This window comes from Nicotiana tomentosiformis, chromosome 5, assembly GCF_000390325.3.
Source record: "Nicotiana tomentosiformis chromosome 5, ASM39032v3, whole genome shotgun sequence".
Lineage (NCBI taxonomy): Eukaryota > Viridiplantae > Streptophyta > Magnoliopsida > Solanales > Solanaceae > Nicotiana > Nicotiana tomentosiformis.
Genome location: NC_090816.1, coordinates 104677430 through 104692702, shown reverse-complemented (window position 1 = coordinate 104692702; position 15273 = coordinate 104677430). Strand labels below are relative to the sequence as shown.

At 32.0% G+C, this 15273-nt stretch overlaps 1 protein-coding gene across 1 annotated transcript; it reads left to right on the top strand.

The window, feature by feature from the left end:
- Positions 1-11469: 11469 nt before the first annotated feature.
- On the top strand, positions 11470-12195 carry LOC138892930 (uncharacterized). The gene has a single exon (XM_070176687.1). The coding sequence runs from the start codon at positions 11470-11472 to the stop codon at positions 12193-12195; it is 726 nt and encodes a 241-aa protein (XP_070032788.1).
- Positions 12196-15273: the final 3078 nt, after the last annotated feature.

Genomic DNA, 15273 nt, shown 5'->3' with positions numbered 1-15273 from the left:
CTCAATTATTGTACAAACTCCATTATCAGAGAAGGAGAAGTGAGAGATGAAGAGAGAGAAAATATCTGATCTATTGAAATAAAAATGTCTCACTTATTTTATTCCAGAACCATCTATTTGTTTATATACAAGTGGAAGTGGCTATCAAGTAAATGCAAAATATGGCTAGCTACTACAAAATGTGTCTATTACATATAAGAGTATAAGATGTACAAAGAGGATGCTTCAACTATAAATGGGCCATTGGTTTATTGGGCCTATGCTGTCCAACAAAGAAAACCCTAGACATAGTATTATTAGAAGGCAAATATTATGAGTTATCAAATTTAAAACGGATATATTTGCAATCATTATACCCATGATTAGAAAAGTCCCGTTTTTAGACTTGTTAGTCATCGAATATATAGAGAGACTATTTTTACCTGAGGTAGAGAGAGAGACTATTTTTACCTGAGGTTGAGCAATTGATGTTCGAAGTCCTAGACAACGCAAGTTAAACTCGAAGGCACAAAAATAATTGCTTTAAAGCTCAAAAATTAAATGCTCTAAGTGGACCAAGTAATTTTTTTACTTTAAATTATATTTGAATTATTCAAAGGTATGAAATTATTAATATTCTACTTAGTGCTGAAAAATGAAATCATTTCATGATGAATTTTGAAGAAGTATGTGCGAAGATATTTTTTACTTAAAAATAGTTTGAACTATTTAAAATGTATGAAATTATTTCATCATTGTAATTAATGGTAAGAAATTAAAATACTATATGGTGGTAATTTTAAAAATATTATGTAAACCTGAAAAACTTCCTAAAATATTACATAAATTTTTGTAAACGGTAAAGATGCGTGCAAGATGGAATTAAACAACATTGTTAAAAGTAAGTTCAAATAAGATTATATGCAAACCTATATATCATACTATATTATAAGTGTGAAAACTTTTAGGTTAAGTTATTTTACTAAAATATCTTTCAAAAACTGAATGACTAAATTACCCTCTACTTAATAATTTATTTAGTAATTTAATTTATTGTTATTATATATGCAATATTATGAAGAACTCAATAGTCATTTTTTCTTCTTCTTTCCGTTGTCTAATATATCAGTAGTTACTTCTTTAATACTACCTCTTAATTAGCCTCCCACTATTCCCCCTCTTTGATTTTCTTATTTAGCTTCCATAACCTATCAAATTTCTATGTCAGGTTATTATCCATAATACTTCAATATTTGCAAGTAGCAACAGATGTTAATGCAAAGAACAAAGATCAAATAACGAAAGCGGAGAATTAGACAATCGATAACATTCTATATGAGTTACAAAGTGTTTTTAATGTATATGGATTTGTTGCACTTCTTTTGTTCTTTTATTTAGTGTTTTAAATTTTCTCTGAATGTTTTGGTGAAATATTTAGATGCTTGCAATTATAGTCATATCATGAATATTCACTCTTTTTGATGATGATCTTGGACTAGACGCAATATTTAGTCTTGATATATTTATCATGGCTATCATTTATAAAAGTCATACTAATAACTAGCCTTTGCAGTTATTATAAAATATTGAATGTTAAGATTGAATTGCTCACAAACTGCATGTCTGTTCATGTCATCATTGCTTGTGTGAAAAATAATTATTTAAAATTTCAAAATATAAATATCATGGGATGGGAAAACGTTTATTTCATCCTATTTCTTCCCCATCAATAGCTAGCACTTTTGTTTGTTAATTGTATTTTAGGTTGATACTGACGCATATTTCTCTTTCTTATCCGATGTTCAAGTTTGTTATTTTCACAAGCACTATGTTTGTTTATATCATTTTTCTCTATTGTCATTTATTTGAGATCAATCGTTTTATTTTTAAACTAAGACAAATCGCTATAACCTATTTCAAATTGAGTATAGAATTATATGAAATTTGAATTTATTCCTCTATCTAAGTTAATTAACTAGCAAGAGTTGTAAATATTTTGTGTTGTGTTTGTCCTTAATATATGTGGATATTACATCTTGATGTTTAATATTCTTTTATGAAGGTTTGATTTTCTTTGTTTTTTTGATACTAATCTTCCAATTTATATTATTTGTATTTATCGATGTGGGAGATATATTAAAAGTACGAAAATCCATAGCAAAATATCATTCACTTTTTTTACCATTTGAAAATAGAGTTCACACTAAACAAAATGATAATTTTATTATTTTTTAAATATTTAAAAGTGGTAATTTAATTAATTTTATAATATTTAAAAATATTTATTAAATTAATTTTCTAATATTTAGGACTTTTGATAAACTAAAATTTGCCTATTGCATTTTTCATAGTTGAATTAGGCTATCACATGCCTAATATTTTTTACTTTGTCTAATATTTAAGAGATTTAAAGTGGATTAATTATAGAGTTGTTATCTACTTTCTCTGAATCCATCTGAAACATGAGCTGTCCGAATTATGATTCTAGGATTCTTAAATCGGTGTAACCATTCAAATTTATTCGTAAAGTAAGGAAGACAGCTTAGAAGCTTGATTAATAATTTCTATTTGTAGCTATTCTTAAAATTTAATTGCGTAAGTATTTTTACAATATTTAATTGGCTAGTCTTAGGTATTTATATTGCTATAAATTATCTCATTAATGAAAAAATAAAAATTTTAAATTTAAATTATTCATAAATATAAAAAGATAATATTTTTATTGAGACAGACAAATCAACAAAAACAAAAAGAAAGATTAGGAGTAAATTTTATTTATTGTTGGTTTTACATGAAACAAATAGGAAAAAAGAAAACCGGGATATAAACGATGTTATATATTTATTTATATAAAGGAAAACTATAAATATGAGATGTGGGCTAACCATTCGAGTTTTGGTGTTGTTTTACTATCTTGTGTCAAATTTATAAAGGGGCCCGATCTTAATAGTCTGCTATCACTTTGATTTTGGTGCCCACTTCTACTAAGATGGGCTACTATGATGTAATTCTGTTCAGTTACTCTTAGTTAGTTCTTCAAGTTTGTAGGATCTACTGCTAAAATTTCGACAATTTGATGCTGACATTTGGTTATATAAATTGGATTGAGAAAATTATTTGGAGATGCCTTTGAATACTTTAAGTTTTGATGACTCCCATTCTAACATGTATTGTTGAATAGTTTTAACCTCTGAGTTTCTTAGTTACCATCATTTTATTTTATTGTGTAATCTCACTAGTTTCTTAACACTCAAGCAGGATAGTTCTTTTTTTCTTTTTCGTTTCTCATTAGGGGAATTCAACATGAGAAAGTAGACAGAGGGGTAGCAAATTCCAACTTGTGATGTTCGAAGTTTGATATTTTGACTATTGAATTGTCTTTGTAAAACTAGCATAGTAAAGAAAGTCAACAATAGATTATTTTAATCTTAATTAATTGTAAAAGAAAAAGGGCAAAACCTCAGACTAAGCAACTCCTTGAAAAGGCCCGTTCAAGGTAAAGTTTCCGGCAAAATGCCAGGGTTGGTCATGGACAATTTAAGCCCACCTTGACTGGCTCCTTTTAGGGGTGTTCAAAATCGAAACGAAACCGAAAACCGAACCACAAAAGTAGTTTAATGGCTTATTGGTATTGAATTATCGGATTGGGAACGGATTAAAATTTTATTATTAACGGCTATCGGTTTGGGGGCAGATTATTCAATTTTCTTATTGGATAAATCGTTAACCAATTAAGTATATATATATATATATATATATATATATATATATATATATATATATATATATATATATAATAAAAATCCCTTCCACAGTTCTTTTCCTATCAACGAATTATTGATTTGAAAATCTCGTCTCTTACTGGCAAATGAATTATGATGGAGATAGGTCGTTTCTGTCTCCTGATATATACAATGTGCATTTGTGGGTATGTACTTGTATACTCTGTGCGCATTTTTGACTTGCTTCACCAGGAACTAATTCATTGTCAACCACTTAATACATTTCAAATTCTAGCTTGTCGCTCAAGTATCTTAGCTTATAAATGTTCAATTGTAATTTGTCAATTGCTGATACTTACTGGAGATGGCAAATAAGGCGGCGACATTTGCTCAACAGTTGGGTACTACCTAAGTTGCCGGACAAAAACGAGATAAATTGTCAAGAATGTAGACTTTTAGGTGAAGGTAGAATATTCGATGATTGGATTCATAACAAGTATGCCTCTGAAAATGAGATTCTTGGGCAGGCTATTGATATAGACACAAGAGGTTGGAAGGACAACTAGGCAGATAAACCGGCTGATAACCGCCCGATATCTTATCGGGTGGCTAGCGGATTAATATATTTAAAAGCCGATAATCGATAAGACGAACCGTTAAGAGTAAATAACCGCCTGATCCACCCGATAAGCAGCCCTAGCTCCTTTGCATCATACAATTTCAGCCATTGAAATATGAAATTGCTTCTCCAAAAGAGCGTTTAATTTCAATGGCTAAAATTGCAGAAAAGAAGAGGAGTAGTACTTAACTTAAAAAAATAATCATACTCTATTCTTTTCTCTCTTTCGATATTTTAGTATACTTGGCCAATACAAGCTAACAGAATAAATCAAAATTTTATATTTGAACGATCGTAACATCACAAGTTCAGGTCATAGTAAATTTTGCTACTACTATTTTTTAGTTGAACTTTCTCAATTGCTTTATAGAGCAAAATAAAACAAAAAATACATTAATTGCTAAAAATGGTTATCCAAAACAAACTAGTACGAGTACTAACATTCAACACTCCCACATCGAAGCCAGAGTTGTCAGAAGAATATGAGGCCAAGAGAATTCTCAAAAACAGATAGTCAAGAAGCAGAAAGTCAAGCAAGATATACAAATGGCAGGAAATGTGAGGAGTCAGAGCATAGGATCCAGTGGTGATAGTTACTCTATATTTCAAGAGTAGTCAAACCCTTTGACAATTCAATTACTTTGACCCAAAGAAAATGAAATGAAATTAATTGCACAAACCTACATCAAGAAAACTACAAATCAAAAGAAACCAAACCATACAATTCCTCACAGCAATTCTTTGACCTTTCAACACCATTGATTTGGTGTAAATGCCTCCTTTTATGGGTCCATTTCCTTATATCAAAGCCCATTCTTTCATTGGTTTATACTCCCTCAGTTTCAATTTATGTGGACATATTTTCTTTTTAGTTCGTGCAAAAAAGAATAATTTTTTTCCTTATTTAGAAACAATTTACCTTTATGCAATGATTTATAACTATACAAAATATATGTTCATCATTTTACATCACAAGTTCAAAAGTGTTCTCTCCTTTTTTAAATTTCGTGTTAGTCAAATGAATTCACATAAATTTAAACGGAAGGAGTATTGTTATTATTAGTACTCCATTCGTCTCAAAATAAGTGTCATATTTTGCTTTTCAAAAGTCAAAGGTGAGAGAAGCTAAGTATGAGTTTTCTGCCCCTTCTTGGATGAGGGAAATGAAGGATTTAATGAGCATTGGGGATTGACCTTTATGTGCAAAATATAAGTTATACCATTAAGGCATTAATCTACTATTCAATCTTCTTCTATGAATAAAAATCATGGACTAAAGAATTTCCTATTCATACATATTAATGTGCTTCTAGATTTAATACATGAAAATAAAATAAAATTTGACATTAAGTTGTCAATCTGTTACCACTCGTGAATATTAGTGCTATATATTTTTTTTAATATGTGGGGATCAGGATTCAAAATCCTCTCGGATCCAATATTATCCAAACTTCGCAACGACATCTTCATTTCCTTATACAATAATAGTATTATTTAACTTGACTATGGCAATAAAGAAAAGAAGTTGCTTCTGATAAGAGCTGATAAAAACAAAGTTCAAACGCTTCACGAGCAATTTCAAGGAAATTTAGTCATTTGCAAAATGTTACAGCCAATCTTGTAAGAAGTTAAATAATCTGGAAAATATTTAATACAGCTAATATGTGTGTGTATGTGTGTTTAATGTGTTGTATATAGATCCATTTTCACAGCTTCTTAATTAAATGAAAATATTGCTAGTATAACATCACTTTGCATTTTCTTCTATATGGCTTCCAGCCTATCACATATCTGTCTATATGTATAAATCATTTAACGTTAGTATAAAATAAGCAGAATTCATGCTTTCCACGGCAAGGAATGGTTTGACATGAAAATCGCAGTATAACCAAAATTGATCTTTAATTACAACCCCATTTAACTAAAATGATATCCTTTTAAAATTCATTTTCTTGAAAGTTGCAACTCGAGGTGAAAGGTTTTTACAATCTTCCCTGTTAAAATGGAGGAAGACAATCCAACTGTTTTTGGGGTATGAGTCGCGTCTTCAATCAGTGCCAAAAATATGGCACAATAATTTATTTATATGTATAGAAAGAATATGAGAAAAAAATTAAGAAATCAAAATATTGAAGAAATCATATACTGTATTAATAGACCAAGTAGTATAAAATAAAAGACTATAATGTATTAGTATGTGTTTGGACAACGTGAAAATGACATTATACACAATTTTTTATTTTTATTTTTATAGGGATTCGGCTTGGCCAATTCCCGATTTGACACATTGAAAGATAACGAGGAATATGGACAATTTTATGATAAACTGTTAACTAATTACGAACATTAATTCCTTCATAAAAACTCAATATAGGTTTAAAAAATGACAAAAATAGTATTAAAGTGGACGTTAAAAAGAAAAAAAAGAGGCTTTAAGTGGTGTCTAATCAGTTAAGTAATAGATGTTGAACTCAAATTTGGTTAATGGGGTTAGGTAAAGCTTGATAATGAAAATTCGTATTTGGCGTATTCCAGATTGGACCAGAGTCGAGTCAGCTAGGAAAATTCTTATGCTCATATCGCCAATCAAATCTTGTAAGATTTTCTTAATTAATAACGAAATTACACAAGAAAGGAAATTAACTATTGATTAAGCTAGAGTTAATAATTGTTGCGTGTTTTTGCATCTGGCGATTAGGAGATAAAAGAAACACAGGAAAATAAATTAATTGTTATTCCCTAACAAAAAGGATTCAAACTCTAATGCTTACCTATCTTAACAAACTTTTGACTATATTTTTTTTGGACTTCTGGTGCATGCTTGGACATTCTAATTATTAATATTTCAAAAAATCAAACGACCATTACCTTCCAGATGATTTTATTTCATAATATTTGTTTTATGTGTTACATGTTGTTTTTTCTTGTGGGACTAAACTGAATTTGTTGTTGTTATATGTGTTACATGTCATTTTTGATTTTTAACTAATGATATTAGTAAAAAGATCAACACTCAAAAGTAGAAACTACCTGATTAGATAGCGCAAAGAAACAGAAAATCAATGGTCTTGTTATATTAAGAAATTTGCACAAAGTAATAGGCTTACAGCCCAACACAATATAGTCATAATTTTTTAGTTTATATTCGCGGAGCCAACATCTTTTTTGCAACATTACATATACACTCTTATATATTATTACACATTACTCATATGCCTATAAAAAATGTATCTTATCTTGTATAAAAGTTATGATAGTATAAATATGTATCAACCTTGTATAAAAGTGTATAACAATGTATACAAATATATAAACATCGCTAGCTCAATAACAAACTTTAATGATTTTTTGTTACAATTCTTGTTGAAAGCCAGTCTAAATCTTCACCAAATGACTTTATTTTATAGACAACCTCCTTAGACTATTTTAACTAGTCTAACAACACTCTGTCCAAATTTTTCACAAAAATTAGTTTTAAATTAAATCCAATTTCTTTAAGCTTGTTCAAAAATGGCAAATTATATTTTAAATCTAATTTTCACCATCCAAATCTTACAAAACTAGTACTCTAACCACGATTTGAGCTTCAAACATAATAATAAATCGAGTTTGCCAACTGTAAAGCCCCGAAAAAAAAGGTTTTGCTAAGTATTATATTCTCGCTCAAACTCTAAGTTGGACACAAAGGTATGTGAAAAGTTATGAAGGTATAAAATGTATAAATCTTATGTTTAGAAGGTTGAATGGATGGTAATAAGAGGAGAAAAGTAAATTGGAATATATTGGAGTTGTTTAAGGGATGAAAATGACCTTAGCCTCACATAACCTATGTTTCAATGAGCATATCTATCAATATAAAATGATTTGAGATTTGAGCTATATATAAAAGAAAGACATTGAAGTCTAGTTTCTCACAGTTCGAACCATTTTCGTTTCTATATTCCTATAAAACGTTATATGCATTTTACTGAAGACTGTCCTGTCAAAAATAATGGGCCGCATTTTTGGGCGCCCAGGGGTACGCCGGGCGCGAGTCAGAATGCCAAAACCAGAAATAATTTTATTTGAGTGTCGTGGGTAGCGCTGGGCATGGACGGTGATGCCAAAGGCGTGAAATTGAAATAAAAAGGACGGGGAGAAGGAAAATAGCTTTATTTTTTAAAAATAACCCCCTCCCCTCTCATCCTCAAGTCATCCAAGGGTTCTCATACTACCTAAGATTTTAATACGATTAACATTAGAATACTACTTCCAAATACCAATTTAAATAATATTCCATCTCGAAATCGCTAGATTCTCAACAAGAACTCAAGAACAAGGTCTCTCCGCTAACCTAGGGTTTCACAATTCAAGGTATGTTTCGTAACCGTTTTCAACCACAATTGTTAGAGAGGTTTATGGTTGATATTTATTCCTAGAAACTGCTACAAGAACATAGAGTAACGATGAATCCTAGAAGGAGAAAAGAATCAAACCTAGGGTTCTATATTTTGGAAATCTTAGAACTTCTAGTATTGATTCTTAAATTAGCTATGTATATATAGATTTGTTTGGTGAGTTGAACCCATTGGGTTGGAGCAAACGAAGATATGCAAAAGCAAGAAATCAAGGTGAGTAGAGACAATGCTTTTACTAAAGTTTTCTTCTCACAAAGATCATGCCATAAGTTATTGTTAGACTGTATAGGATATTAATGTGGGCTCTGAATGGAATGACTGGACTCATATTATCCATTAGAATTGTAGAAAAGATCTTAGATGATTATCATAGTTAATAATTCAAGAATAGTCTGTTGTTCCATAAATCAAGTCTCATACATTCATGACTTGCATATATTACTTTAATGTATAGACTATGAGAATTTCTTTCACATGATTTTATGAAACTGTTTTGATGAGAACTATGAAGATATATCATTGTTTTAAATTTTGTGATCCAAGAATTACTCAAAGTAATATTTTGGGAGTTTTCTTATATCTTTAAGAAGGGTACATAGCCTCTAGTAGTTTATGTTACCCCGAAACTACTCATACCAGAGTAGAAAATTAGTATATCGTTGGTTCTGGTACAATGATATAAGTGCTCTGATAAGGCACAATAACACGAGCGTGCTAGAACCTTAAGCTATGAGGCACCACAGGAATGCAGTCCAGGCGATCGGGCTGGGATCGTCCACCATACCGATCATATGGTGATATTTTCAGAATAAGAATCATAAAGAATGTCAGAATCAATGGAACTCTCCAGAAATAAAAATGCTTTAGAAAATTTACAAGGATTGTTTCGTGAAAGGTTGTATATTTATCTATTTGAGTTTTATATTATTATTATTTTCAGAAAAGAAACTAAAAGAAACGAAAGAGAATTTTAATGAATGACATCAATAAATATATGAGTTGTCTGTTTCAACTCTTTATCATAAGCTTTTAGAATTTTATTTTATCATACTTCTTTCAGAGTCTCATTTTAACTTTAGTGGGAGAATTATTTTACCTACCGAGTATCGTTGTGGTGTAGTGACGTTCTCTTAATGGGAACCTACATTGACCTATGTTAATGTAGGCACATATTTTGCAGGTAAGCAGGCTAGAAGCTAGGATATTCTCCTCCCATTACCAGTAGACTTGGTGAACTCCATTTTGGTTCATGGAGTTTGTTGACTCTAGGATTTTGTCTTAATATTAAGTATTTCTTAGAGGTTTCATAGACAGAGTCATAACAGAGTCATGGGTGTCCACTTTGCATTACATTTGTTTTTCAACGTATTCCAGATAACAAAATTAATTTCTTTTCAGACTATTATTTCGATTAAAGATTCAGAAAATAATTTACTTTAAATCAATTCGAATTGTGTTGAGATGCATTACATAACAGAAATAGAACAGAATAGAAAAGCCAAGATGGTTCGCTCGGTCAAGATAAGGCACCGAGTGCCTGTTACGACTTGGTTAGAAATCAGGTCGTGACATCAACTATTAATTCCTAGTGTGTAGCGAAGACCAACTAAGTAGTAGTGACCTACTACGCTATCATTTTAATTGTAACATCTCGATTATTAATTAGATTGCTATTGAAAGTAAATAAATGAATAATTTTCTTTAACAAATCATTTAGGATATCAAATGCATAACATAAGCATTTGAGGAGGTGGGTATTCATAATATTAGGTCTGCATAGTTTAGTTGGTCATGAGGTGGCCTAATTGTATACCCCACCCAATTATATATTTTCTACTGAATTTATTTTATTTGTCTTGTGATATATATATATATATATGTATATATATATATTACTTTGGAATATTCTGAAAATAAGAACATAACCAATATTTTTCCCTTTTTCATCTTTTTTGTTCTCTCTCTTTCCATCAATGTTAGAGTTACGGTTTGCTCAGTTCATCTACAAATTGTGAGATAATTTCTCATATTAACATGGTATCAGAGCCCAAAATCGGTCGATTTTGGCTCCGATCTTCTAATCGATAGTAGTTTCATCAATTTTCACCGGAGGGTTCTTCTTCGTCAGTTTTTTGGATTCGATTTCGCTGGGTGTCTGCACATTTCTAGGTTTCGGTGGACACTTTACAATTTTCTGTTGTGGTTCTCTGACGCGTTTGGGTCAATTTACGGTAGTCGTTGGTATTTTGCTTGTTCGGTGGTCGCTCACAACTAGTTGCTGGGTTTCTCGACAATTTTCAAGGCCTTTACTCTTTAAGGTCGCAAAGGAGGATGGTAACTCTTTCAATCACACCATTCCTGTCAAATATTGTTCGAATTTATCCTATATAGGGTTTGTTAGTGAACTTTGCATATCTAGGGTTTCGTTATAGGTAGTCCTAAAGTGAGTTTATCTTCTATTATTGGGGGTTTCGATGATTTCACTAACCCTATTTCTCATCCCTTTTATGTACGTCACTCGGACAATCCGAGAAATCATCTGGTGTCTCCCCCGTTTTGATGGAACTAATTTTGTCAATTGGCGTAAATATATGTTGATGACTTTTTCTACCAAAAATAAGCTAGGTTTCATCACTGGTAGGATATCCAAATCACACGTTGATTTACCTTACTATCAATTTTGGGAACGATGCAATGACATGGTCATTTAATGGATAACTAATTTATTGTCTAGAGACATAACAATAGTGTAATGTGCTTTGATACTACTAAGGATATGTGGATTGAAAGTAATGAAAGTTTTGGTACTTCAAATGGCTCTAAGTATATCCAGATCCAAAGAGAAATTAGTGTCGCATCTCAAGGATCCTTAGATATTGCAACCTATTTCACTAAGTTGAGAGGTCTCTTTGATGAACTTAGCACTACTTATGTTGAACCAGTGTGTTCTTCTGGAGCATTACCTAAGTTCATTGAGGAGCAGAAGATATATCAGTTCCATAGCGATTTAAATGAATCATACTCCACCTGTAAAAGTAATATCCTGGTGATGCCATACCTTCGTTCCTTGAGCAAAGCATATTCTATGTTTCAGCATGATGAGAAACAAAAAGAGATTTCTACTCCAATTCTCAGCTTTTTAACTAATTCTGTCACTTTTACTGCTTTAACTGGTCCTATCAACAACCATAGGGGTTTCAACCAGAGGGTTCAGTTTGATTCAAAGAAAACTTTTGGTCCATCTTGTAGTGTGACATGCAAATACTGTAAAAATTCTGGCCACACCATTGATAAATGTTACAGGCTGCATGGTTTTCCTTTAGACTTCAAGTTTACAAAAAGTAGGAAATTTGTAGCTTGTGTTCAGTCTGAGAGTTCTGATCCAAGTTTTGGCTTTCTCCATCCCACTCCTTCTGATATTGCTGGTCATGGATTTACCAAGGAACAGTATCAACATCTTATGACTTTGCTCCATTAAGTCCACACTTCTCCTATCTCCTATCCTGAAAGCATTGGTGTTGACAACACAGGATTTGCCAATTTTGCACATGTGTAAAACCGCCCTGAGGTTCATTCTGCTGCATTTCATGTATCTGTAGTATCAAAATTAGGTATAAATCCTTAGATCATTGACTCTGGTACTATAAACCACATGACCCTATACAAACACATTCTTCACAACCTCAAACCTTTAACCCCACCTTTCCTAATAACTTTACCTAATAGATATAAGGTAAAAGTCATATATGTTGGGTCAACAATATGAGAACAACTACGGGGTTCTTGAACAAAGAATTTTCTTTCACCTATTTGGGTTGTCCTATCTTTTTCGGAAAGAAGAGAATTGTCTACTTCGATGGCCTTGTGGCTAAGATAGCAAAGAAATTTAATGGATGGCAAGGGAAGTTACTATCATATGGACGCAAACTAACTTTAGTTAAACATGTTTTGCAGACTATTGCCACTTATACTCTTGTAGCAATGAACCCTCCCAAGGCTACTTACAGAACTCTTGAGAAATACTTTGCTAATTTTTTCGGGGGTTCAAAAGACGACAAGACAAAATATCACTGGAGCTTTTGGGCTAGACTATGTTATCCTATAGATGAGGGGGTATTGGTATAAGGAGACTGGAGGATATTGCATATACATTTGCTATCAAAAGATGGTGGAATTTCAGAACAAAGCAAAATTTGTAGATAGACTTCCTTAGAGCAAAATATTGTTCTAAAGGACATCCTGTTGCTCTTAAAGGAACAACTAAACAATCTCACATTTGGAGGAAAATGATGCATATAAGGGAGAAGGCATATTCTAACATTTTTTTGTATGATTAACAAAAGAGAATACACCTTTTGGTGGGACAATTGGACATGTAAAGGGCCACTGGCAAATTACTTTCCATTTGTCACTAGATCTGCAAAGCCGAAGGTTAAAGAATTTATACGCTAAGGTAGTTGGGATGTTCAAAAATTGAATGAAGCATTGCCATACAACATTATACAACAAGTATTGGTAGTTGGCATTGGAGATCAATACAAGAAAGATTATGCAATTTGGGAACCATCAGCTAATGGAAATTTCTCCAACTCTTCAGCATGGCAGTCCATTAGAAGAAGGAAACCTCGTGACAGGATACTACACAGGGTATGGAATAAAAACATACCCACAAAAATATCCTTTATGACATGGAGACTATTTTATAATAAGCTTTCTTTTGATGAGATTATTTCTAGATTTGGAAAGCAGTTGGTATCTAGATGTGTAGTGTAGAGCCCAAGTGTGAGACAATCCAACATGTTTTTATAAAAAGTGATCCTGTCAATTTATTATGGAAACAATTTGGTGATCCTTTGGGAGTAAATGGGTAGGGGAATAATCTTAGAAGTTCAATAGCTCACTGGTGGGGAACTAGGCCCATGAATGGCGTTCACAAGTATTTACTACAGGTCACTCCTATATTTATTATTTAGAAAATTTAAAAAAGTAGGTGCTCATGAAAATATGGCACACAAAAGAAATGTGTGCGCAGTAGCATATTCCATAACATCTACTGGAATATTTCAGCAGCTCTGAGAATAAGTATCTCCACATATGATTTTACATGGCCTTGGTCTAGACTTTGTGCTGATGTTGAGAGGCTAAAACCTATTCAAAGAATAATACCAGTCAAATGGATCATGCTAGAAAATAAAAAAATAAAATTGAATACTGATGGAAGTTTTATGGAGAATAGAGAAAAGTAGGCATAGGAGGAATTCTGAGGAATGAATTTGGGGACCTTATAATCGTATTCGCAATACCAGTTCAATGTAAAAGCAATAACTTTGCAGAAGCTCTTGCAGCTAGAACTGGTTTGCAGCTGTGTTTACAACATGACATTACCAGATTTAAACTTCAACTAAACTCTATGATGATTGTGGAAATTCTACAAAAGAGGAGTACAAACAACGCCAAATTACGAGTGATCATAGATGAAGTTATTCACATCTTAGATCAACTTACTGTTGAAATCTCACATTGCTATAGGGAAGCAAATCAAGTGGCCGATGCATTAGCAAAACATGCAGCAAACTCGGATGAAGAGATGATATACCAAGATTACCAGCAGCTACCTGGAAGAGCTAAGGGATCTTTCCAACTTGATAAGTGGAAATTGCCAAGTTTTAGATGTAGATATGAGAAATCATTCTTTTTTGTAAGTTAACTATTTAGAGTAAGGTCTAGGTGGTACTAGGTGTAGTATACCATAGACCGTAGGAGCTTTGATTTGGTTATAGGCTCCCAATCTTTTGTAAGCTTAACTTCATATCTATGAAATACACCCAAGCCATGGGAAGATCCTTTGAAAAAAAAAAGGTACATAATCCTCAGCCCAAATATGATATTACACAATGTCCTCTTAGTTCCATCTTTTTATTTCAACTTAATTTATGTGCACACACTACTTCTTCATTTCACACGCATTGCAATTTTCACTATTTCCTACTGTATTTTACAGGGGCTTCTTTCAGGAGGCCTCTGGTAATTGGTAAGGCTGCAAATGTATTATATTTTGTGCATCCAGCTGGTGCATTATCTGTTGTTTATGTTTTCAAGTTTGTTCCTGTTTCTAATTCTAATCATTGTAATGTGCCTAGTCATGTTTCATGTTCTACTACTCCTTATGTAATCTCTAGTTTACATTGTAATTCCTCTGTTGTTGCTAATAAAAATGATATGTTTGGGCATCAAAAGTTAGGTTGCATTCCTTTTGCAAGAATAAAATTTATCTCATTTTTATCAGATAAGATCACCTCTAAATAACTTTTTCTGTGTAATGTATGTCTTATGGCTAGACACCAGAGGTTACCATTTTCTGATAGCTTCATCCATTCTACTATACCTTTTCAACTTGTACATATTGACAATTGGGGTCTTTACAACACCTAAACTTATAATGATTTTAGGTATATTGTGACTTTAGTTGATGACTTCACAAGAGTCACATGGACCCACCTCCTGCCTTGTGAAAATAATGCTCTTACTATCCCTAAAGCTTTCATTCAAATAGTCA

Bases quoted from the DNA above. Each gene is read 5' to 3' on its own strand.
- LOC138892930 (XM_070176687.1), top strand. From the start codon at position 11,470: ATGTGCTTTGATACTACTAAGGATATGTGGATTGAAAGTAATGAAAGT.